Source organism: Rattus norvegicus, chromosome 1 (genome assembly GCF_036323735.1).
Source record: "Rattus norvegicus strain BN/NHsdMcwi chromosome 1, GRCr8, whole genome shotgun sequence".
Classification (NCBI taxonomy): domain Eukaryota; kingdom Metazoa; phylum Chordata; class Mammalia; order Rodentia; family Muridae; genus Rattus; species Rattus norvegicus.
In genome coordinates, this window is record NC_086019.1 from 130,559,346 (window position 1) to 130,584,094 (window position 24,749).

Consider the following 24,749-nt stretch of genomic DNA (forward strand, 5'->3'; position numbering starts at 1 on the left):
TATCTGTTGTTTTCCTTTTCCTTCACAGTAAGTAGGAATACAAGGTAGCGACCATCCTAGAAACTGAAACCTCACCTCAACTCATCCCAAGATGCACAGAGGGACAGCTGTTAGTGACCACACCCTGTCAGAAGGGTCCAACAAGGAGTCAGGAAAATAAAAAATAAAAATAATAACCAGTGAAAGGTTATTATAAAGAGCTGCAATGGCTGATGCTGACTGTCGACCTCACAGGATCTAAAGTCACTCAAGGGACACCTCTGGGGAGGTCTCTAAGGGCGTTTCTGGATCAGGTTGAGGTGGGAAGACCCTACATGTGGGAACACCATCCTATGGGCAGGGTAAAGGCTCAGTGGAGAGGAGAGAGCAAGCTGAGCGCAGCATCCATCTCCCCCTGCTTCCTGACTGCCCGCTGTCTCAGACACCTGCTGCCTTGGCTCCCCTGCACTGACGGACTGTACATCCTCAGGCATAAGCTAAAACAAGCCTTTCCTCCCTTCAGCTACTTCTACTCAGGCATTTTGTCATTAAAAAACAACAACAAAACCAAAAAACAAAAAAACTTCAAAAAAAAAAAAAAACCCAAACCAAACCAAAACCCAAACCAAACCTGATTGTAGAAGAAACAAGAGAGGATGGCAGATACCCCCTCTAAAATTTAAGGAGTATGAAGGAAAAAGGAAATGACACAAAACCCGGCAACTGTTGGGGACTCTGGGGTCCACAGTTCTTGGGATGAGGAGTTAGGCTAAGAGGACTGAGTGCTACGATAATCTGTGTGTGGTGACCCAACAGGAAGGAGATGCCACACGTAAGGAAACAGAGACTTAGGAAAATAACAGCCATCTGTCAAGTGGAATTTTGGCAAATGTCTTATTTTTTTGTGGCAACCCAACAAGGGCATAGTGCCCAGGTATTGAGTCAAACAGCAGACTGGGTGTCCTTATGAAGATATTTTTAGATAGGATTAACATTTATAATAGTATACATCTATAATAGTAAAACACATCACCCTTTGGAAGGTCAGCAGAACTCATGTGCTTAGTGAGGGCCAAAAGAACGAAGCCGAGCAGCACCTCAGACAGGGGCTTCTGCTCTTCCCTACAGATTCTGTCAGCCTGCATGTCTGTGGGAACTGAACCCTGACAAACACATGTATGTAGTAAGATAATATTCCCCTTTCTAAACTTCATTTTTTTGTTGTTTTGTATTTTCGCATGGTAGCCATTTGTGAATTTCTCTGAGAACACTCTTTGTGGATCACCTCAGAGACTCGATATCATGAATGGCCACCACAGGCCCCTGAATGCTGGGATTCTAGTGCACCATTGATAAATGTGCCTCCTGTCACTGCTACTGTGACAGCTGCTGCTTCCCACAACCATCCTCAGTGGTTCTACACAGATCAAGCCCAAACCCCTCAACAACAAAAGGGGAGGACACTGAAAGCCAGGCTTTAAGGCTCTTCTTGTCTCTTGTAATTAGCCACAGATTACACTGGAGAGGCTCACAGTAAACAAGTGCACCCTTATTTTATAGAAGGTTTAGTTTGTTCTTTGGTAATTCTTTTAGCAGACACCCCTGCTCTTCACCACTAGATACTAAGAAGCTAGTTAAATTTAAGATCCATCTATTCATGGCTTCTGTGATTCACCCTCAATAGCCAGCTGCAGCAAGGTACTGCCAGGATGGAGAGACTGAGTCAGCCATTCTGTTGCCTACCTTCCCTGAGCTGTTTCCAAGGGACTTGACCCTGGAGGAGTCAGTAAAAAATCCAAGCCCACATGGTGAGAGAGACAAAGAGGTGGCTGCAGTATAGCCACTGAGCAGCTCAGAGTAGATGATGGCATGGCTGCTACCGAGATTCTTAGACAACTTCCTTCACTTCCCAAAGAGGGATAACTCGCAAGGTTTGTTGGGAATATTTTATGCAATGACACACATGAACCAAGAGCATACTGTCTGCTACCCGGCAATCCCAGTCCACATGCACAGATAAGCTCTTTATATCAGTAACTGTTATTGCTGCTTCAGAGTAATAGAGCTGTGGCAGCCAACAGAAGACAGACATGAACTGGGACATAGCCATTTAATGCACAGGGCACAGGGCACAGGGCACAGGCCATTAATCCCAGCTCCAACTGGACAGAGGCTGTACATGGAAGAAGTTGGGAAGCAGAGCCTTAAGAAGTGAACATCACAGATTTCAAAGTGGAAGTGAGGCTGGTACCGGTGTCCACACCTCAGTCCCAGCATGCAGGGGGCAGGGGGCAGGGGGCAGGGGGCAGAGGGCAGGGGCAGGGGCAGGGGCAGGGGCAGGGGCAGGGGCAGGGGCAGGGGCAGGGGCAGAGGCAGAGGCAGAGGCAGAGGCAGAGGCAGAGGCAGAGGCAGAGGCAGAGGCAGAGGCAGAGGCAGAGGCAGAGGCAGGAGATATCCTGGTTTAAGGCCAGCTCTGTCTACAGAGTGAGTTCCTAGACAGCCAGGGCTACACGGACAGAGAGAGAAACCCTGTCTCAAAAACCAAACCAAACCAAACCAAACCAAACCAAACCAAACCACAAACAAGAAAAAAAAAAAGGAGTAACAATGAAGCACTCTCTCAACAGGAAGGGATGGAAGACAGAAAATGCTTCACAATAAACCCAATTATTACCCAACAATTATTAAACATTGGTAGTTCTTAGTTAAAATTCATGCAGTTTAAAACATTTTACACTAAATGTCTGGAAGGTAACAAAAATATATGTGCATTGAATCCTTAAGTAACTTATTAAAATTTTAAATGTTAGCACTTCTGGTTTAAATAATTATAGTAATAATTGGACATCTCCATTTAGTTCAATATTGTCATAGCTGTCACTCATCACTTAGCTTAAAACAGGTTAACTGAATAGCAATGTCACCTTGCCACTGAGATTTTGCTACATATTTGCCCCAAAATATATAATGTAGTAAATTAGTTCATATTCATTTTGTTTTCATTATTCCATCTAAGAGTATGTCAAAAACGAAGTTAGGGCTGGAGAGATGGCTCAATGGATGAAGCGCTTGCTTTGCAACCATAGGAACCTGTGTTCAAACCTTCAGAACTAATGAGGAAGGGCTGGGTGCAGCAGCAGCACGTGTCTGTGCTCTCAGTGTTCCTAGGGTAAGATGGGGGTGGAGACTCAGGAACTGTGGGCCGGCCAGCCTAGCATCCACAGTAGCAAAGACAACTTGCTTCAAATATGGCAGGAGGCAAGAACTGACACCAGAGTTGTTTTCTGATAACAAGCATGCTATGGAGCCTGTGTAACCACTTCAGACAGACAGACAGACAGACAGACAGACAGACAGACACACACACACACACACACACACACACACACACACACACAGTGGTATGGAGGTTGGGATTGAGAGATTGTTGGGATCTTGTACAGGTCCCTTCTTTGCAGTTGTTCCCTGATCCCCAACTGCACATAAGGGCCATGAGGGCTGGCACCTGTCACTTTGCTCATCATGGTATGTGCTTTGTGGTGACCAAACAGGGAAATTGATCACTAGACATCCAACCAATGAACAGGGTACCCAAATTTCTGTTCAAACAAGCTCCCTTGCTCAACATCACAGGCACACATCATTCTGTCAGGACCTTCTCTGTGTCTTTCCTCTGTGCTTACAGAAAAGCAGGAGCCACCCAGACCCTGACTGGGAATTGGGGCCCTGGCATTTGATTTGCTGTTATAGGTAGAAGAAAGAGGGGGAAAGTGGGATGTTTCTTCAGCATCCCCTGGAATTTTGGGGAATGTTTTGCCATTTAAATACTATACAAACAAGTATCATTTTTTGACATAAATTAGGTTAATTGACCTAAGGATGAATGGCTTAGGAGTCTAATGACAAGTACATTCAAAGTTCTATGTTAAGCCAGCAGACTGAAACAGAGCACGGTTTGTTTGTAAGCTGGACTGCATGTACCCCAATACTAATAGTATAAAACTGGGTATATATGTCCTATTACTGTCAATGAGGTAAGCTCATAACAATATGAAGAAAACACAGACTACTAACACTTCTTTTATCTTTTTCCTGTTTATTTCTCCAAAGGTTTAGCATTTTCCTGAAACATAGTAACACTGCTGCTGGTACAAACTCAAAGACAAACTTTCTCTACTCAGCGCAAATACAACATTCTGGCAGTCAGCAACAGCCATGTCTACACAACAGCTATTTCCTAACTGTGGCCGAGGCTGAACTGACCCTGCAGCTCAGCTTCTGAGGGCCAGGTCAGTTGAGAACTTGCTTACATCTTTTTGTATGACAACGACGGAGGTCTGTTTAGCACATGGACGAATCAGGCTATAATAAAACCCTTTAAGAATTCACTGGGGTATGACTATGCCGTGTCACATCTGTGACAAAGTCAGCTTTAGAAAAGCCACTCAGTTAAAACCTGTAACATCATCTGTTGTTCCTGCTTGAAGAAGGTTTTGGATTTCGTCCGCCTGCACGGGCTGAGCTCACCTAGGCTTCCCGAGCTGACACGTGAGCCCTCTTCCTAAGGGGAAGCTCAGCTCCACCCAGAGACAGCATCCCCTGTGTTCAGTGTTGCTGCCTGTCTTCCCGCTGAGCTACACGGGTGTGAGTCAGACCATACAGCCTGCTGGGAGTGAGAGGAGGAGTCAGTTGTGCTGGTTCCCTCATCTCAGAGGTGTCCCTTTGGCTGCTGAAGTGAGGAAAGCAAGCTGGGAGTGTGTCAGCCCCTCCATCTCACGCCGCCCACCAGGGACACTTCATCTCAGGTGCTTGTGCACTTCCTCTTAGAGGGACGCCGAGGCCACATTCCTGAAAGCCTGAGCAAGGGATTCTTACTCTGACTAAAGCATTTGATTGGTTGTTTAACTCATGATCCATAAGTAGGGTCTATGTCTGCTGTGAAATTCTATTTTTTTTTTTAAGATTTATTTCATGTGTGTGAGCACACTGTCACTGTCTTCAGACACACCAGAAGAGGGCATCAGATCCCATTACAGATGGTTGTGAGTCACCATGTGGTTGCTAGGAACTCGGACCTTTAGAAAAGCAATCAGTGCTCTTAACTGCTGAGCCATCTCTCCAACCCCTGTGCTACAGAATTCTAAATACTTAAAATAGGTAAAATCTTAGCTAAGAGGCAGATACTGTAGCAAGTTGTCCTTGCAATCATATTCCAAGGAAAAAATCTTTTAACTTAATGGCAATTCTCTACTTTTTAGAGTTTATAATGGTATGTGTGGTGTGGTGGTTGGTTTTGTGTGTCAACTTGACACAAACTGGAGTTATCACAAAGGACACACCCTTGAGGAAATGCCTCCATGACGTCCAGCTGTAAGGCATTTTCTCAAGTAGTGATCAAAGTGGGAGGGCCTAGCCCATTGTGGGTGGTACTAATAGTCTTGGGTTCTATAAGAAAGCAAGCCGAGCAAGCCAGGGGAAGCAAGCCAGTGCAAGCCTTCCTCCATGGCTTTTGCAAGTGCTCCTGCCTCCAAGTGTGAGCTCCAGTCCTGGCTTCCTTTGGTGATGAACAGCACCGTGGAGGTGTAAGCTGAATAAACCCTTTCCTCCCCAACTTGCTTCTTCGTCATGATGTTTGTGCAGGAATAGAAACCCTGACTAAGACATGTGGCAAGTTAGACGCACGTGAAATCCTCATGCTCTAGACTTAATATACACAATTTGTCAGTAAAGACCAAAGTAGAGCTATTTATATAGCAAGAAGAGAAAAAATGTACATGTACTCTTTTTCTTTTGAGTGGAAAGAAATAACTCATGGACTGCCCATGGCTTACTAGCTGAAACCAACATACAATCTTCTAAATTGTTTCCTCATATTCTTAGTTCACAAAGATATTTGGCCAAAGACAAACTCAGTACAATTTTCCAACCTGGTTCATCTATTTGCACATGCACGCTGAAGCCAGCCTTACCCGTTGCAGCCGATGACTTTGTTGTAGAGGTATGAGGGCAGGCCTTTCAGGTTGACGTTGTTATCCACATACACATACTGCAGTTCTCGAGAGCGACCTAAGTCTGGATTACAGAGAACGGTGCTGTGATTCCTTTAGGAATTAACTATTACAATATGAAGCACAAATGTAATGCATAACATAAATAACCCCAATTTCTATTTTGAAAGAAAATAATGAACGCATGGTTCTGAGTGTAAACTTGCAGCAGTTAAAATACTGGCTTTGTGTCGGGAAATATGATACAGAAAATTTAACCCTTGTTGTTTGAAATGGTAGATGAAATTGCCAGGCAGGAATAGACTATTTAATTTCTGCTTACATATAACTTCCTTGACATTTTACAGATAATTTCAATTGTCTTGTTACAGGGCCCTCATGTCCCCTTTCTGATCCAAAAAATGTTATACAAAGTCATGTGATAGGCCAGCCTAAACATACATTGTCTCCACTCCTTACAACTGGATTTTATACGAGCTGGTGGTGGTATATACCTTTAATCCCAGTACTCAGGAGGCAGAGGCAGGTGTATCTCTGAGTCTGAAGCCAGCCTGGTCTACAGAGTGAGTTCCAGGATAGCCAGTTACACAGAAAAATCTGTCTCCACAAAATTTTGCCCAATAATTTTAACATTGCCCATAATTTACCATGGATCTTGTTAGCAAACATGACATAGCTATGAATTTAACAGTGATTTTTCTATCATTCTTTTTTTTTTTTTCTGGCCACATTTACTAACTGGAATTCCTCTGGAAGGAAGTGTCATCCTTTTAAAATACTTTCACATTAGTATAGGTTCGTAGACCTCTCTACTGCAAAGAATAAAGACCCAATACTACTTTCCATTTGTCCTGTTGCACAAATGCTTCAGTCTTGGCAATTAGGAATGATTGTAAGTTTGTTCTAAGTTCTTCTAACAAGTCCTCGTGCTTTTCTGACCATTTCAAGACTTTCTGGCATCACACTACACTGCAGGCTTAGCTCACAATGTCTGCCAAAGCTCCGAAGTTTACAACTTCTCCAAGGCGTCCACTTCCTTTTCTTGAAGAAACCTGCCTACGAGCCAGGTGTGCCCATTACTACTGAGAGATCACCTGGAGCTCTTGGGGTCTGGGAAGTGTGCATGGACGCTGACCCTCGAGGACACACATCTCAGTTACTGGAGATGTGTCTTTCCAGCATGAGCTCTGAGGAGTGAGCCTGCGAGCTCAGACTCTGGCACTGCCAATGTTCCTTCAGAGATGATGTCAGTCTCAAGCCCCACCAGCACTGTGAGAGCAGCCTCTCATCCACAGGGGGCAATTCAGTTCACAGTTTTAAACCTTCACTAATTATGGCTACGAAACAGAATATCAGGATTATTTACATTGTAATTTTCTAAATGTGTATAAGTAAACAATTGAAAATTGTATTTCTGTAAAACCTCCATTTCCCATTTTCTATCAGGCTCTTGAAATTTATCTTTTTCTTTTGTAGGGAAAACTCCATGTCCCTGATACATACTACAAATATTCTCTTTTAGTTTGTCAGTTGTCATTTGACTATTGATAAGTGTTTTCTGATATATAAAAAATTGTAAACTATTCCCAGCCATCCCCCTGTGTTGGGAAGGTTAAGACTAAACTACACAGTGACTTCAAGACCTGCTTGAACATCTAGCAAGACCATGTTTTAATAAAACAAATGTCAAAAATCGGAATGTTAAAAGTTGTTAATGCACTTCAGCATGCTCTGCTCCTCCTCTGCCTCTGCCACTGCACACCTTATCTGCCTCCCTCAGCACTTGTGGGGTTTCCTTTTTCACTCCTTCCCTTCCCTCTTTCTCTTTCCTTTATGTATTTCTATTAATAATCCAGTTGGAATCCATTCTTATGTCTAGCATAAAATACTTTAGCATTGAACATTTATGTTTAGCCAGTAATTTATCTTCCCATTTCCGAAAGTTTTTTGCTTACCTTTACACCAAAGAGAAAAAGAAAGGTCTCTAAGATACATTAGTGGGTGAATGTGCTGCCAAGTCAGACGACCCATGTGTCAGCCTCAGGAACCACACAGGAGGAGAGAACCAATTCCTGCTAGTTTTTCTCTGACCTCCACACATGTACCATGACACATGCACTCAGCACAGTGCACATGAATATTAATAATAATAATAATAAATCTCTAAGATTATCAAGAGGAAAAACTATCACCAAGTGCTTAGGTCCCAGACTGTCTAACGGCTGCTAAACGAAGCTGCAAACAGGTAAGACACAAACGAGAGGGGAGCACTAATCCAGAAAGCCCAGTGGCTGTGAGGTCAGCACCGTGGCTTGGGCTATGTCTCCGCTCCTGTGTGAAACGGCAGCAGACTGCCTGGTCCCCAGCTTTATCGTCAGGGGTACGGAGCATATGAGAAGAATCACGTTTAAATCATTCTGTGGCACAGATTCAAAGTAATAAAATATGTATGTACCAAAAAGCTGAAAACTGCTCTCTTAGTGAGCCAGAAAAATTTACATGTATAAAACAGGTGAGAATAATATTAATTGATTAATACCACATTCTATTAACAACAGAAAATCTACTAAAACACATGTTTCCTCCTATTTTCTCTGACAGAAGTTTTTAAACACAAACAGAAATTTACAGAGTTTAAAGACAGAAAACATTTAAAATAAAAACTTCATTAATAAATTATAAATGGGCTATCCATAGGTGAACACATGCGTTTAACCCTAGCACTTGGGAGGCAGAGGCAGGTGGATTTCTATGAGTTCAAGTTCAGCATGGTTTATACAGCAAGTTCCAGGGCAGCCAAGACTATAAAACACCACAACATCAAAATGATAAATGGTCTCTAGTCTCAGATTTGCCTTTCTGAGCCCCCAAAGTCTCAAGGAAGTCTAAGAAAAGACTCCTGGCTCACACTAGAGCGACAGTGAAGCACGGAGCAAACTAACAATTAGGAAAGGAGAGTAGAGATTAGAGGCAGACAGCTTGGGGTTGAACCTTCATTGTCCTGCTTCCACATACTAGACATGTGGCCCTAGGGCCTGTGTACTGGTGCACATAAACCTACCCCTAAGTCTGGGAAGAATGGCTAGGTTTATAAATGTGTGAAGCAGGGTTCTTGGGACAGAGCCTTCTCTGGTATATGACAGGTATTATGCATTCTCACCATTATTAGTAAGTGACACATTGGCAAGTGTGGCCAATTAGCAGAGAGCTTTCTTTGGCATGCAGCAAGGGTACCAACCTTTTCCATACTTTAATTGCACAGAACGAGTTGGAGGCTATAGCCTCTGGAGATGATGATTCTTCCCCTCAAGCCAAGGACACAGAATGGGACATGACAGAGGAAGCACCTCTCTGCTGATATACCACAAAAGCCTCTGTGCAAATTAGATGAGGTGGCATGCAGACATCACACCACAAAGTTAAATACACACTGACACTTGCTACTTCTTGCAAGCCTTCTCTCCTTGCTTTATGGGGAAAGATGACTAGTTAATGACTTAGAAATACTATTTGGTTACACTTTATCTTAGAGGATCTGGCTGGCACCCTGAGCACCTTCTAATTCATTACATATGCCCTAAAAGTATATACTATCTTGTGATATAGCTGAACCAGAACTAGTACGACTGTGTTAAAGCCTATTACATATTAATGCCACTTAATATTTCCAAGTAGCACAACCTGAGGAGGGAGGGAAGAGAGGGAGAGAGGGAGGGGGGAGAGAAGGAGAGAGAGGGAGAGAAGGGGGAGAGAGCGAGAGAGAGGGGGAAGAGAAGGAGAGAGGGGAAGAGAAGGAAAGAGAGGGAGAGCGAGGGAGAGTGAGGGCGAGCGAGCGAGCAATGACATGCTCTTAGTGTGTTTGTAGTCGGAACTGAGACTGGATCCTGGCTTCCCACCTGGTAACTGGTTCCTGATTCAGAGTCTCTTCCTTTGCAGTACGATAAGGTTGATAATGTCATGGCTCACACATTTGTGATCCCATGAAATTGGTGCATATGGTGCCAAGCTTGAGTGCACAGTAACTGGTGCTCAGCAAATCCTGGTCATTTTCCTCCCTCTTCTGAATGTAAAGAGACCAGAAAAGGAGTGTAGATCCTGAAGAGAGCCAGGCAGCTAGCTAGCCGTGTTAGCTGACACAGCACAGCCTGCTGGCGAGGGTGAGACAGCTTCATGCTTGGCAAGGTCCCAGCTGAGAGCTGTGCTCTGACTGCTCAGGAAAGCATGCTCTTGGCTGGCCAGAATACAGTCTGCTGCCAAGACTCCCAAGCCCAGAGGACTAGCATTTTAAATAAAGGAGGCCAAAGTACCAGTATCTGCTGCATGGAAAAGCTTTGAGACTGTTTTTATATTGTTTTACCAAGACTAACCTGAAACTTATTGAGCAGCTCAGGCTGGTGGCAAAGTCATGACAATGCTCCTGCTTCAGCCCCTCAATTGCTAGGATTATAGTCATGAGCCCCTATGCTTAGCTTGGTTTTTACATTATATAGATATATGTGTGTGTGTTATGTGTATTATATGAACATAGAAATAACACTACATATATAATGTTGTTTCTTATTTAGATCATTTATGTGTATGAGGTTTATGTGTGCATTTGTACCACATTATGGCTGTTCTTTTTTTTTTTTTTTTTTTGGTTCATTTTTTTTTAGGAGCTGGGGACTGAACCCAGGGCCTTGCGCTTCCTAGGTAAGCGCTCTACCACTGAGCTAAATCCCCAGCCCTTGGCTGTTCTTATGGAGATCAGAAGAAGGCACTGGCTTCCCTGGGCATAAGTTTATAAGTTACAGTTGGTTATGAACCATCATGTGGGTGCTGGGAATTGAACCCAGGTCCTCCGCAAGAGCAGTAAATACTTTAAACTATTGTACTGTCACTCTGGTCCCTGGACCTTACATTCTTAATACAGAAAATCTTCACTAAATGATAGACTTTAAAGAGACTACTTACTTACCAGTCAATAAAGGTTTATTTTCTTTTTATTAATATTATTTACTTATATTATTTTACCAATACTGTATGCTAAATAAAGATGAAAGAACATTAAAAAAAAAAAAAAACTTCTTGTACTCGGGAAGCAGAGGCAGGTGAATCTCTGAGTTTAAGGCCAGAATGGTCAACACAGTGAGTTCTTGGACAGCCAGGGACATGTAAAAAGACCATGTCTCAAAAAACTAAAAGCAAACACATACACAGAAACAATTACCAATGAAAGAGCCTTGCAGAAAGGTGCAGCGTGTGAAGCTTACAAAACACAGAGCTGCCGGACTGCCTGTTCAGGTTCTGAAGCTGCCAATGACCGTCCAGGTGGCTGTTTCCTTTGTTTTCTGGAGACAGGGTTTCCTGGTTGTAGCCCTGGCTGTCCTGGAACAGAACTGCAGGCCAGGCTGGCCTGAAACTCACAGAAATTTGCCTGCTTCTGCCTCTTGAATGCTTGGATTAATGCATGCGTCATCACCGGCTTCAGGTTACTTTCAAAGGAACTGTACCACACCTCAAGTTGTTCCTCCTTTTACAGCCTCACAGATCAAAGGGTGGTGCTCAGAAATCAGCAAAGGCTTGGAGTCCTCCATAAACCTCAGTTCTCCTTTCTATCACCTTCAGGGTTCTGGCATATGCAGTCCACATGGCTGCAGGAACAAAAAGCTCCTGTGTGTTCCGGCTACTGCTCTCTTAACCATGCAGCATGGGCAAGCACAGAGCAAAGCATGCCAGGACAGAGCAGGGGCTGTGCTTATTACAGCTGGCTGGTATAGAATCCACTTACTTACACCCTGGCTAGTATAGAATCCATTTACTTACACCCTGGCTAGTATAGAATCCATTTACTTATTAGAGATGAGTAGCAACGTCTCTTAGACAAGAGATGGGGCTAACAGAAACCAAAGCATCAAGACTGCCTGCTCGAAATGCCCCTTCCACATCCGCCAGTCACCATAGCTCAATAAGCTGGATGCCCAGTACTACAAAACACAGGGGTCCCACACAACAAATTCAGAGTAATTTACAGACCATTCCAAAATGACTTTCAAAATCATGTTAAATCACCTCTATGACCCCCTAAATAACAAGAATTCTTCAGCTACTTTTCCAGAACAATGAATTTCCTTTACATGCTAACTTCTCTAAACACAGACAGACCCATGCACCAGACTCCATTACATCTTTTTTTTACACCACCATAGTCATCGTCTCTTACAGGCTTGGTTAGATGGCTCAGTGGGTAAAGCAGTTGCCCTCAAGCCTGATAATCTGTATTCAACCCAGAATCCCACATGGTAAAAGAACACCAACTCCAGCATGTTGTCCTTGGATTATGAACATGTGTGCACACATGCAAACATGCATGTGTCCTGGCACACACAGATACATTTAACAAAGCAGTTTCACAGTGGATTATCATTTAATGAGATGCTCCCTACTCAGTAGGACATAAACGACTGTTAGCAAACTGAGGACGATGGATTGAGCAGTGGAAGGCTTCCTTGCTGCTGGGTTGAAGAGTCGCACTCCAGCATCTCTACCTCCATGGCAGGCCAAGTAACAGAAACCAGAAGCAATGGGCTAGAAGACTGTAGGGTAAGGGGCACAAAAATCAAGACACAGTCCCTACACTATTTTATAGTCTAATGTAAGAACAAAAGTAGCTCATACTGATTGGCTATTTATGAAGAATCTACAAGGTGGTATGCATTTTCCATGTATCTTACAGAATTCTTACAATAGTGCTATCAAATGTGCTATTACCCTGTTGCTGCTAATTAGGTTAAATAACTTCCCTGTGGCCAGAGCTACTAAACTGTAGAGCTGGAGCTATGGATGCAAGCACCTGCTCAGCATGATGTGTGCTGGACAGCCCTTCAGTAGGGCTCGCACAGAAAGTAAGTGTGGCACTGCCCAGAGGAGACACACACGGTGAAGGACATATCCCAGGTGCTCAGGTATGACGTCACAGCTGGATCTGCAAAAGACACTGCCAAGGAAACAGGCAATGGACGAACACGGTTTTGCTTCCTCTAAACGACCAGGAAACTAGTAGGTAAACTCCGTCTCACGGATTCCAGGCAGACATATCAAAGGTGATCTCCTTTAAGGGAAGATCCTTGGGAGGGACATGTGCTAATGACCACCCAGCGTGGCAGGTAGGGACTGGAGGACTCAAAACAACACACTGTCTAGTGGCATGGCCACCAGCCAAAGAGCAGACTGTCTGCTACAAGGCATCCTGCACTCTGCCTGGCTGGACTCAGGCCTGTGGGCTTTGAACGTAAGAACTTTAGAACGATGTCTGATGGAAACTCCAGATTCTTGCTTTTAAGTCAATTAACGACATCATCCAGAAGCTGCCAGCACCCCACATTCTTGTCACCGTTTGAAAATAACAAAAAGTTTTGCTGGTGAGTATCTGGCTCCAGGATTAGCCCTCACAGCACTTGGTTTTTTTAAATTTCACATCTGTATCTTTCTATGAATGGGTGACAGGCTGTGTGTTTACTTGTTTGAGATAGGATTTTATATAGTCCAGGATGCTGTCTCACTATGTGACCTCTCATTATGTGACCAAGGATAACCTTGAACTCCCAATTCTCCTGCCTCTACCTCCAAGTGCTGGGATTACAGACGTGTGCCCCCATCTGGCTTTGTTTTTAAACTGGTGCTTTCCATCTCAATCTCTCCCCACCCACCAAATCCTACTCAGGCTTAGCAAAAAATACATACTTGTTCATAAAAAGCTCAGCAAATCTCCGTGTGCTTTCTCATTACACTAGCACAGAAAGTCAACATCTGGCCCATGCTTGTAGAAGCCACATTAAAGAATCCTTGTTAATTCTCTAAGAAAATCTAAAGCCAGAGCAAAGACTTGGGAGCAAAGACTGATAGAGCCCCATCATGCAACAGCAGATGGGGATCAGACAGGGAAAATGACTTTCATCACAAACACTTCCGAAAGGGAACAGTGAACATCCATATTCATTCATTCATTCATTCATTCATTCATTCATTCATTCATTCTCTCTCTCTCTCTGTCTCTCTCTCTCTGTCTGTGTCTGTCTCTGTGTCTGTCTCTGTGTCTGTCTCTCTCTCTCTCTGTCTCTCTCTCTCTCTCTCTCTCTTCCCTTACCCCCCGCATGGATACATACATGTGTGTATGGAGGCCAGAGGTCAGAGGTCAATTTTTGGGCTTTATTATCAAGGCTTTCTTTTCCACTAGTTCCACTTTGTTATATTAATTTCTCCTTCAGTTTTTCATTTCATTAATATTTCTCCTTTGATTACAGACTTACCCACCAGCATTCCTACAGAACACAGTTTTTTGCCTCATGTTTAGGGTCCCCTTTAGAAGACAGTTATTACCCTGTGAAGCCAAACGTAGGTCTAACTCAGACTCTTCAGACTGTATTAGAACAAATGTGCTAGCATTCAAACTTACTCACAGCCACACGCTTGGCAACTAGAGTTCCAAGGGCCTCACGGTAATAGTTCTTCAAACTACATGCACACATCTACAGTGCAGTAGAACAGGTTACAGGCATCTCTAAGTATGGAGTCATTAAACTGCTCAGTGACACCTACATCAGAGCACCACAGGGTATCTCATAAACACACATTTTAATCTTTTTACGTCTAAGCTAAAGGTTAAAAAAATAAAGTTATTAGTTTAATTCAGCGCTAATAGTGGCTTGCAGTCTGATCAGTTTACCGTGTAGATTTAAACAAACAAACAAAAGCAAACCCCATTCTAAATAGCATCAAGTCCTGATTTTCTCAGCAAACATGGAGGAGGTGGGAATAAGAAAAGAGCAATACAAACAGTCCAAGTAAGTACAGCACTGGTAGTTTACATCCTCCGTTTGCAACAGGAAGGAGCTTGCTTCAGTACACGTTTAAAATTCTGGGAGCTGGTTTCAAACAATAACTTGCCACGTCTGTTTTTCTTCCTCATAAAGGATCCAATTCTTACAAAGCTAGTGGACAACCTCTCCAATCACCCAGTGTTCTCCAACTGTGTGGCAGGGGACAGTTGAAAGCATTCTCTATGTGGTAGGAGAGACAGTACAGGATCTATCATTCCATTCTAGGATTGTCCTTAACACTCACACCGTCCCAAGAAAACATGTCACTGCTAGACTAAGGGACAATTCTGAGGCTGGTCTAGAAACCCAAATCATTTCTCATCACCATGCCCCACTAACTTCTGACTTACTCCATGATGATTTATGCACAGGCTACTTTGTAACCTCAATGTAACATGCTAAATGCTCTTAGAATTTACTCACTGCGGGCAGGAAAACGGCTCAGCAGTTCAGAGCACTTGCTATTCTTGTAGTGGACCTGTGTTCAGTTATCCGGACCCACATGGCCGCTCACAACCATCTATACCCTCGTTCCAGGAAACCGAATTCCCTTTCCTGGTCCCTGGGAGCATGAGCACATCAATGGTATACATACATACATGCACATCAATGGTATACATACATACATGCACATCAATGGTATACATACATACATTCAGGCAAAACACTCCCACACACAAGATTTAAACAAATCTTTCAAAACAAATAATTGACTTTTTAAAAAATTACCTTTTTACATTTATTTATTATTATTTAGTGCATGTGCATGCACATGCACAGTCACAGGACAACTTGCAGAAGTCAGTCCTTTCCTGCTAGGAGTCAAATTCAGGTACTCGGGTGGGATGCCAAGCACTTTTAGTAGCTGAGCCGTCTTGCTGACCCTCATTTATACTTTTCTAAATAAACACTTAATAAAAATTTCATCTGCTAAACGAGATGCATCTTTGTTTTCTTGTCAACTATAAACGCGACAGGACTGAATTTAGTGGCACGGCACTTTTGGGAGCTAAAACATGCTGTCTACAGCCACCCCGTGCCCAGCGACCCGCAGCCCTGCAGCCATTACTCAAATGGAACAAGTAGCATTCCCAAAGAATTAGTCTTACTAATTATTCAGGAAAAACCAGGAGCCCCCAGGAAGAACTCTGTACTCCCCTCAGCTCTTGGAAGGTAAGAGCTGAAACCCCAATTCTGTGAGCTAGTAAGTCAACCAAGCTGTATCTACGCAATAGTAAAAATGCCAAGTTTGGAGACCTCTGCTAACTTTCTTAGCGCAAGGCTCAAGCGACTGCTTTTTCCTCCTATGCTGATAGTCACCTCTGTGAACAAAGCCTGCCTGTAGGCTCATCTGTCATTCAACTGTCGCAGTGCAGTAATAATGGGAGCATCCGTCTTTCTGATGCATCTTTTCATTTCAGGAAGAACAGTCAAAGAACCTTAGTGGTTTGACAGCATTACAAGTGACTGAAGCAGCACATACTCAAAGGCAGCTAATGGTCTGACAGTATCACACATGATCTAAGCCATCCTTACAGGCAGCCTCTGTAGCTGCCTGCAGAAGCAGCAAGTATCAGACAGCTGCTTAAGAAAATCCATAAAAACTGAGCTCCAGGGGGCTGGAGAGGTGGCTCAGTGGTTAAGAGCACTGGCTGCTCGTTTAGAGGACAAGTATTCCATTCTCAGCACCCACATAACAGCTCACACTGTCTGTAAGCACAGTTCCAGACAATCGACACCCTCACACAGACACACATACAGGCAAAACACCGAGGCACATGAGATAAAAACAGAGCTGGGCATGGTTGTGCATACTTCAATGTCTTCTTATTCATTTATTTAGAAGACAGCACTCTGGAGGCAGAGGTAGGCAGATCTCCATGAGTTTGACATTAGCCTGGTCTACAAAGTGAAGACAGGACAGTGAAGCCAGGGCTGTTATATAGAAAAACCCTGTCTCAAAAAAATTAATAAAAAAATTGTAAAGAAAGATACTGGAGATGGCCACTTTCAGTATGGTGTCCCCTTCTACGGACCAATTCTGGACTATAAAGAGTATGTCAGGGTGGAAGGACTGTCACGGTTAGAATTGCAGTCTGTGCTTGAGTTCTATTACTAGCTGCGACTCTAGGCAAGTGACATGAATTCTCCGTACGTCAACCTCTTCATCTGTAAAGTTAGTCAATGGGTTTGTAATAGGTTTATAATCATTAGAGACTGTATGTGCAGTATTTATTAATACTCGACTAAGGAAGAGTGCATTGCTGTAGTTAAATAGAGAGAATACTCATTACATAGTCTCTAATAGAAACACACACATATTACACACGTATATATGTGATGGTGATAAAATAACAGGAAATTGTAGAGACAACATGAGATTTAGCTAGCTCATGTGTTTCTGGTAACATCTGACGTCGAATCAAGCAAAGTTCCAGGTTGCCTATAAGACATTTTGCAGTTTTACTCTGAACCCCGATGTTACATTTGCCAAGTTGAGTCTTATGCCACATAAATTAAATAATCTTTTTCTTCCTCCCTTTCAGCCATGACTACACCATCCTGGCAATCACATGGTTCAAAGATATCGGGAAGTAGTCAAAGGTTCTGGTGGTTACTGTAGATATGAAATGTGTTGAACATGAGGAAGAGGAGAAAGAGGAGGAGGAGGAAAAAGGAGAAGAGGAGGAAGAGGAGGAGGAAGAAGAGGAAGAGGAGGAAGAGGAGGAGGAGGAAGAGGAAGAGGAGGCAGAGAGAAAGAGGGGGAAGAGGAGGAGGAGGGGCAGTAGCAGCAGCAGCAGCAGCACAGCTGGCTATGCACTCTCAGGTGCACCTCCTCACGCCTGTGCACTAACTCTCGCCCATGAACTTTGCAGGATGGAGACGGTCATCGCTGACCTTCAGACACTGACAGTGAAGCTCAGTAGTTACTGTGGGTCACACTGTGAGCTGCACACCTTGTTCAGGTGCTGCCCCTGTCAGTCAGTGAACAGCAGGCATCTTCACTCTGTAAATATGCATATTTGACATTCTCACTCAGAAAGCTCAGATTTTTTTTTAGAAGTATAGCTTGTTTTTAAAACAGATTTATGTTAATTTGTTTATTTATAATTGTGGAATATATCTGTGGGAAATTAATCTCCTTAAATTCAGCGGTTTTTATTATATGAATTGATTTTAATGTTTCTATTATTTTAAAGATTTCATGAAGAAACTTTAAACTGAAAATACATAAAATGAATTATATATGCAAACACTTCCTTTTGGGAGCTGGTGAGTTATGTACTTCATTGTCTCAGAGATGAATGATTCCTATTCAGACGCTTTTATGAATGAAGCTGTAATAGTTTAAGGTCCTATGTGACTTCATTTTTTAAACTGGCACGTGCATTTCTTAGAAGTTGAAACTACAGTTTAGTTCTATGTGAAATAAATGTACCTTATTATTAAAGACCTATATGCCGGATGTGTACACGTCAAAATGAACCAACTACAGAAATCTACAGAGGATAAGGTTTTATTTGGCAAGGCGGCATTTCTGGTTCAGTAGGCAATTTAGTCATTATAAAGTCTTCAAAGGTTTACAGCCAGATTTTCTGACATTAGTACGTATAACAATATTCAAAAATCACTTTCCACGGCAGAAGCCAATATCCACATTAGCTTCTAATGTAAAGGGGCATATTGGGGTTGGGGTATGTGGCAGAGAGCTTGCCTAGCATGTGTGGCCCTGGGTTAAATCTACAGGACCAAGGGAGAAGAGGACACAGGAACTAGCAGATGTGTTTGTACGGGGAGTCATCCGTTCATAATGCTCACGGCCCTCTGTCAGACTTACAGTCACACACATTTCAATTCACTTCCTACAGTAATTTCTCGTAGGTGGTATATTCTGTGATGGCACAGAATGACTTTGTAGTAAGTATGGGACCCCTGAGCTAGGCATGGTGGCACATGGAGGCCGAGGCCGGAGTTTGAAGGTTCAAGAACAGTGTGGCCATACAGGGAGACCCAGCCTGGCGATACAAGCAATGACATCACCCCTGACTAAAATAACGTCACTTGTCATCTGCAATAATGCTGTTGTTCATGTCAAAAATGGATTTACAGAGGAATCATCAGATAAACTGAAGGAAACGAATCCGTTCTAGTTAAAGAAATACGTTGTATTTTATGTGTTTAAAATACATCTAGTCTAGTCATCATATAACCACAACACTTACCAACTGGCAAAGATGCAAGACGGTTTCCAGCCATGGAGAGCTCATTGAGGCTGGGCAGCTGGCAGAGATGACGCGGCACACACCAGAGCCGATTGCGGTCCACAGTGAGGTACTGCAGAGAAAGGCACAGGTGAAGCCTCTCGGGTAAAGCTAGCAAACGGTTGGTAGAAATGTCTAGTGTCTGCAGCTCCTTCAAATCGCCAACCTCTACAACCAAAATCAAAATTATTATAAATCGCATTCTGATGTAACTCCAAAGAATAAAATAAAGAGAATCAATACTACTACGGTTCAAGTAAATACAATCAGTTATGTCTGCAGATATGACGCTGAAGCATAGAACCCGGGCTAGACCGCAAACCATGCAGCCTTGGTAAGATGCTTCTCTCAGCCTGCAAGATTTGGGGAGAGGGGATGCACATGTGCACATCTGTATACACAGATGCGCTCAGCCATGAGTGCATGTACGGAGATCAGAAGCCAACATCATCCATCTTCCTCCACAGCTCTCCAACTTAGTTTTTGAGGCAGGGTCTCTCATGAACCTGCTGCTAACTGGTTCAGCTACTGTGGCTGGCCAGGGAACCCCAGGCTCTACCTTCACCCCCTACATGGATTAGGGTTACAGATATGCACCAGGTACCTGGCACTTATGTAGTTCATGGGGATCTGAGTTCAGGTCCTAATGCTTTGATAGCAAGCACTAACTTACCGAGCCATCTCCCCAGCAGTGCCAGAGTTCCCTAAATACTGAAAAGAGCTGGCTTAAAGGGTGAGGCCCAGAGTTATTAACCTGAGCTAGAAGCATGACACTGACGAATCCAAGTTCTTGGTCAGGTGAGAAAGGAATGGTTACTTCAAAGTAGCTGTGTCCATAATCGTACAGCTGCCCTCCTAAGCAGATAATAGGAGATTTACGAGTGGAGGCACCAGGTAGACACAGAACTCCCCTGCTCCATGGCTTCACTGCAGCACTGGGCAGGACAGCCCTGCTTCTCCCCAGAGAACTGTAGTGTAAAGACTGCTATGATGCTGTGGTCTCACACCTGCCTTTCCTAGCCCCCATGCTCTGCTTTTCCTCTTAGGTTAGGTCTTGTGGCACCACCCTGGACACACGAGTTGTTTAGGATGTGGGTGAGGGACACCACTTCCCTCAGATAGTAAAGTCTTACCTTCACGTGGGCTTTTCTTACTGTTTGTTACTGACCAGGAGTTAGCCACACTACAACTCAGCAGATCAAACTTGCTGGCAAGCTAAAACTGGCACTTATGTTTTAAAAAATAGTAAACCACAGGGGTTGGAGAGATGGCTCAGTGGTTGGGGGGCACTGACCGCTCTTCTAGAGGACCAGGGTTCAATTCCTAGTGCCCACATGACAGCTAACAACTGCAACTCCCAGATCTGATACACTCAGACATAATTCAGGTAAAATGCTAATGCACATAAGGGTAAAGACAAATTATTTTAAAGACACAGTAAAACCACAACATCCAAACAAAGATCATATGGTAGAGATCATGTGTCCTACAAATCTTAAATATGTTTATAATCAGGACATTTACAGAAAAAGTTTTCTGCCTTTGCTACATAATTATTATTAGAAATATCCTTTAAATTTTTATTATATTTATTATTGTTATTATCATAGCTATGTATACATGTACTTGTACACAGAGGTCAGAGGGCACCTTTTGAGCGTGAATTCTCCCTGTCATCATGTAGGTTCCAGGCTACCCAGCTCCCAGCATTAGGCCTGGCAACAACTGCATTTACCTTCTGAGCCATCTCTCTGGCCCTGGGAATACTCTTAACAGCTAATCTTTTATTTGAAAGGAATGTGGGGTCAAAATATATTGACTTCAAGTTATTTTTTCTAATATTGACAAGCTTGTGCTAGGATACTCATTATTTACTAATTTCTCCCAAAACTGAGCAAAATATTCATTTGAAAACAAGTAGGCATGATTCTGTATGTAGCATTTGACTCTCAATGGCGGTTTTCCTCCATCTGAACTTAACTGATCTGTAATACAAGGAGCTCAATTCACGCTTGTGTTTACCCTTAGCAGTGATGTAGCTGATGATAAAGTCCATTTTCATGTCTATTCACAAAATCAAATTACTACGCATGTGATGATGAGGGAGTTAGTGGACCCATGTTTCACAATTGAATAGAAAAAGACAAAGGAAAAAAAAAAACAGGAAAGAAACGTTTGATCTAACTTTAGTAGTGACTATAGGAGTGACTGGACATCCATGTGGGCCAGGGACAAGAGAATGTCACAGGGGCTGGAGAGATGGCTCAGCGGTTAAGAGCACTGACTACTCTTCCAGAGGTCCTGAATTCAATTCCCAGCAACCACATGATGGCTCGCAACCATCTGTAAAAAGATCTGATGCCCTCTTCTGGTGTGTCTGAAGACAGCTACAATGTACTTATATGAATAAAAAAAAGAGAATGTCACAGTAGGCAGTGTCCTTGGAGCCAAGGCACACTACAGGAGACGAGGTGGGACAGGAGCTCAGAGCAAGGAGTCACATGAAGAGCTCAGGCTTTTGAGGTCCTGGGAATGGAGCCTGGAAAGGGCACAAGGGTGCGCATGCCCAGCAAGCACCCATCCACACTGGGAGGAGCGGAGAAGAATGCCATGGCCGAGGGCCTGCTGGAGGCAAAGATGACAATAATCACCGAGAGAGCTTAGAGTATGCACAGGAAGTCCTCTTTGCAAGCTCCAAGTAAATATGCAGAAAGCAGAGGAGGAGAGCCTGGGCCGAGAGGACATGTGTCACCACAGAAGACTGAAGGAACTTAAGGGAAAACCCAGGAACATACAAAGGAAAGCAGACCAACTTGACTGGATGTGGTAAACAACAAATTAGAGAAAGTCAGAGTCAGGTCTAGGCCTCTACTACCTTCTAGAGCAGTGGTTCTCAACCTTCCTAATGCCGTGACCCTCTAACACAGCTCCTCATGTGGCGGTGACCCCAACCATAAACCTTCCTAACACCGTGACCCTCTAACACAGCTTCTCATGTGCCAGTGACTCCAACCATGAACTTTATTGCTACTTCAAAACTGTGACTTTGTTACGGTTATGACTGATTATGTAAATAGCCAACATATAGGACATCGCAGCTGTGACCCCCAAAAGGTTCACGAGAACCACTGATCTAGACCATTATGCAAACCCAAATTTTTATATTAATGGAAATTATTAAAAATGAACCAAGCTGACCTCATGTGACACCTCAAAAGCTAGAGCAAAAGACACGATGTTTTTCATACACGTGGTGCATAGCCCAGGTTTGACCACAGCTGTACCGTTAAGCAGGTCTCACATTTCTAAGGACTAAAATGGTATAAAGTGCTGGGATCAAAGGAGGCTAGAGGCACAACGGCTCCCTAGGAGGCCTGAGAAGGCAGACTGCAGAAAAAGAAAGACACAAATCAACAGAACTACAGGCACCTGTAAGTCAGAAAGCAATTGCAATAACACTTCATACCACAATAAGAAGAAAATCAGGAAAAGAGGGCAGAAAAAATTCAAAATGGTGGTTAAAGTTTAATCTAAAGATCCAAAAAGCTGAATAAAGAGCACAAACACAAAGAAACACCTATACTCACATCATGAATGATACTGTTAGAAGCGGACTTTCCATGTTCATGATATCTAGACACCTAAAATCACAAAACTGAATGAAAAGCCAACAAAACTGAAGAGATGGCTTAGAGGGAATCAGCACGGGCTGAGCAAGCCTGGTGGCCTGAGTCGAATCTCAGTTCAATCCCCAAGCACACCCCATACACACTGTGTCTCTCCCCTGCTCCATGGCAAATTAAAAAAGTAACCCCAGCTGGGGATTTAGCTCAGTGGTAGAGCGCTTACCTAGGAAGCGCAAGGCCCTGGGTTCAGTCCCCAGCTCCAAAAAAAAAAGAACCAAAAAAAAAAAAAAAAAAAAAAGTAACCCCAAAAAAGAACAAAGGAACAAGAATATTTATTACTTACATGGACTATAAATGGCAAAATGATGGATATAAATACAACTATATAAATAACTATATTAAGTGTAAACTGAGCCAGATGTATTGGCATTCATTTTTAATCTCGGCACTCTGGAGGCAGAGGCAGATAGATCTCTGAGTTTGAGGCTAACCTGGTCTACAGAGCAAATTCTAGGGCAGCCAGGGCTATACAGGGAAACTGGTTTGAAAACAAAAAAGAAAAAGAAAAAGGGAATTAATAAGCCAACTGCATGTATAAGGATATTAGACTACCTTTTAAAAAGACACGCTATCTGAAGAAGCACACTTTAGAGTCAAAGGCACCGCTACACTCTAAGTCCAAGGAAGAAAAGGTGCAGCAATAAACAACCACCACAGAGAAATCAGGCTGACTCTCTATCACAGACAGACAGGAGGACATGTGTTACTATAAGAGACAAAGAAATACTTCACAATTGCTAAATGATCGGTAATTCAGGAAGAAACAATAATTACAAGCACACAGATAAATAATGAAAGCTCAAAATGAGGGGACAAAATGACAGAGATGAGAAGAAAAGCAGCATTTCAACAATGACAAGGGAACATTGTGACACACCACTGTTACCAACCCACAGAGCCACAACATATGAGAATGGCAGGAGACAGTTGACTCAAGCTTGGCCATCAAACAAGCTGGCTCTTTTGACACCTTAGAAACCACACCAGAAGACACACTGGTTTTGAGCACATGGTGCCTCGTCCAGGGTTAACCATGTGCTGCACCATTAAGCCCATCTCAGACAGAAGAGGCACTCTGACCACATGGGTATTACAGTAGAAAGAAACCTGGGAGATCCCCCAAATACTTGAGAATTAAGTAACATATTTCTAAATAACCAACAAGTAAAAGAAATTGAAAAGAAAATTAGAAAATTCTTTTGACCAAATGAAACCAATCAAGACAAAATGCCCAGAGTGATGGGATGGCAGCAGGGGTGTGGTGGATGGCACTGAAGCTTGGCAGCTCTCACCAGGAAAGCTCCACATGTGCTCCAGAAGCTCCCAACATGAGAAGGGAGGAAAAGAAGTGAGCACTAACCATGGGATGAGTGCAGAGGGAAAACTAAAGCTGCAATAATGAAGTAGAAATCTCAAACCCAGAAACAAAAGTCAGCTCTTGAAGACTGACAAAGCTTAGGCTTGGCGGCGGGGGGTTGGAGGGGAGGGAAGAGGGGCACAAAGTGCTACAATGGGACAAAAGATGGGACAGAACAGTTTCCTCCTTCAGTAGGTGAACAGACAAACTCTGGCATGTCCATACAGTCTAGGCCTACTCAGGAATAAAATAAAACAGTGACACTGAGCCCAGATGAACTCACACTGGGCACACACTACATGCTCACAGCTGTCATTACTTGGGAAAGTCTCAACTCCTATATGTTAAAAAACAAACAAACAAACAAATCCCAAGAATTACCTTAATTTTCTTTCTGAAGTTATATTTATTATAATTGTTAGGCAAATAGCATACATGCTTATTAAGCAAAATTTTAAAAGTTCATATATTGATTTTTCTGAACATTTTAAATCAGTACAATAATTCTGAGTATAAATTCAAATAATTTAGTTAGCTGTTTTTAATTTCAATTAAAAATATGGTAATTTTTATTTCTAAAAGAAAGTTACTTTTAAAAG

The 24,749-nt window shown here is 43.0% G+C and overlaps 1 protein-coding gene across 8 annotated transcripts in view; it reads right to left on the reverse strand.

Annotated features, from left to right (window-relative positions):
• Lrrc28 (leucine rich repeat containing 28) overlaps positions 1-24,749 on the reverse strand; it is a 129,235-nt gene that overhangs the window by 32,589 nt on the left and 71,897 nt on the right. For 5 of the 8 annotated variants that reach the window (XM_039082302.2, NM_001108486.1, XM_039082306.2 and 2 more), the window contains 2 exons: positions 19,069-19,275; positions 5,949-6,051 (listed from right to left, as the gene is read on the reverse strand). In XM_039082302.2, the coding sequence (XP_038938230.1) occupies positions 5,949-6,051; positions 19,069-19,275 (310 nt within the window). The remainder of the gene's footprint in view (positions 1-5,948; positions 6,052-19,068; positions 19,276-24,749) is intronic. The other 3 variants (XM_063266903.1, XM_063266910.1, XM_006229347.4) reach the window with 2 other exon arrangements.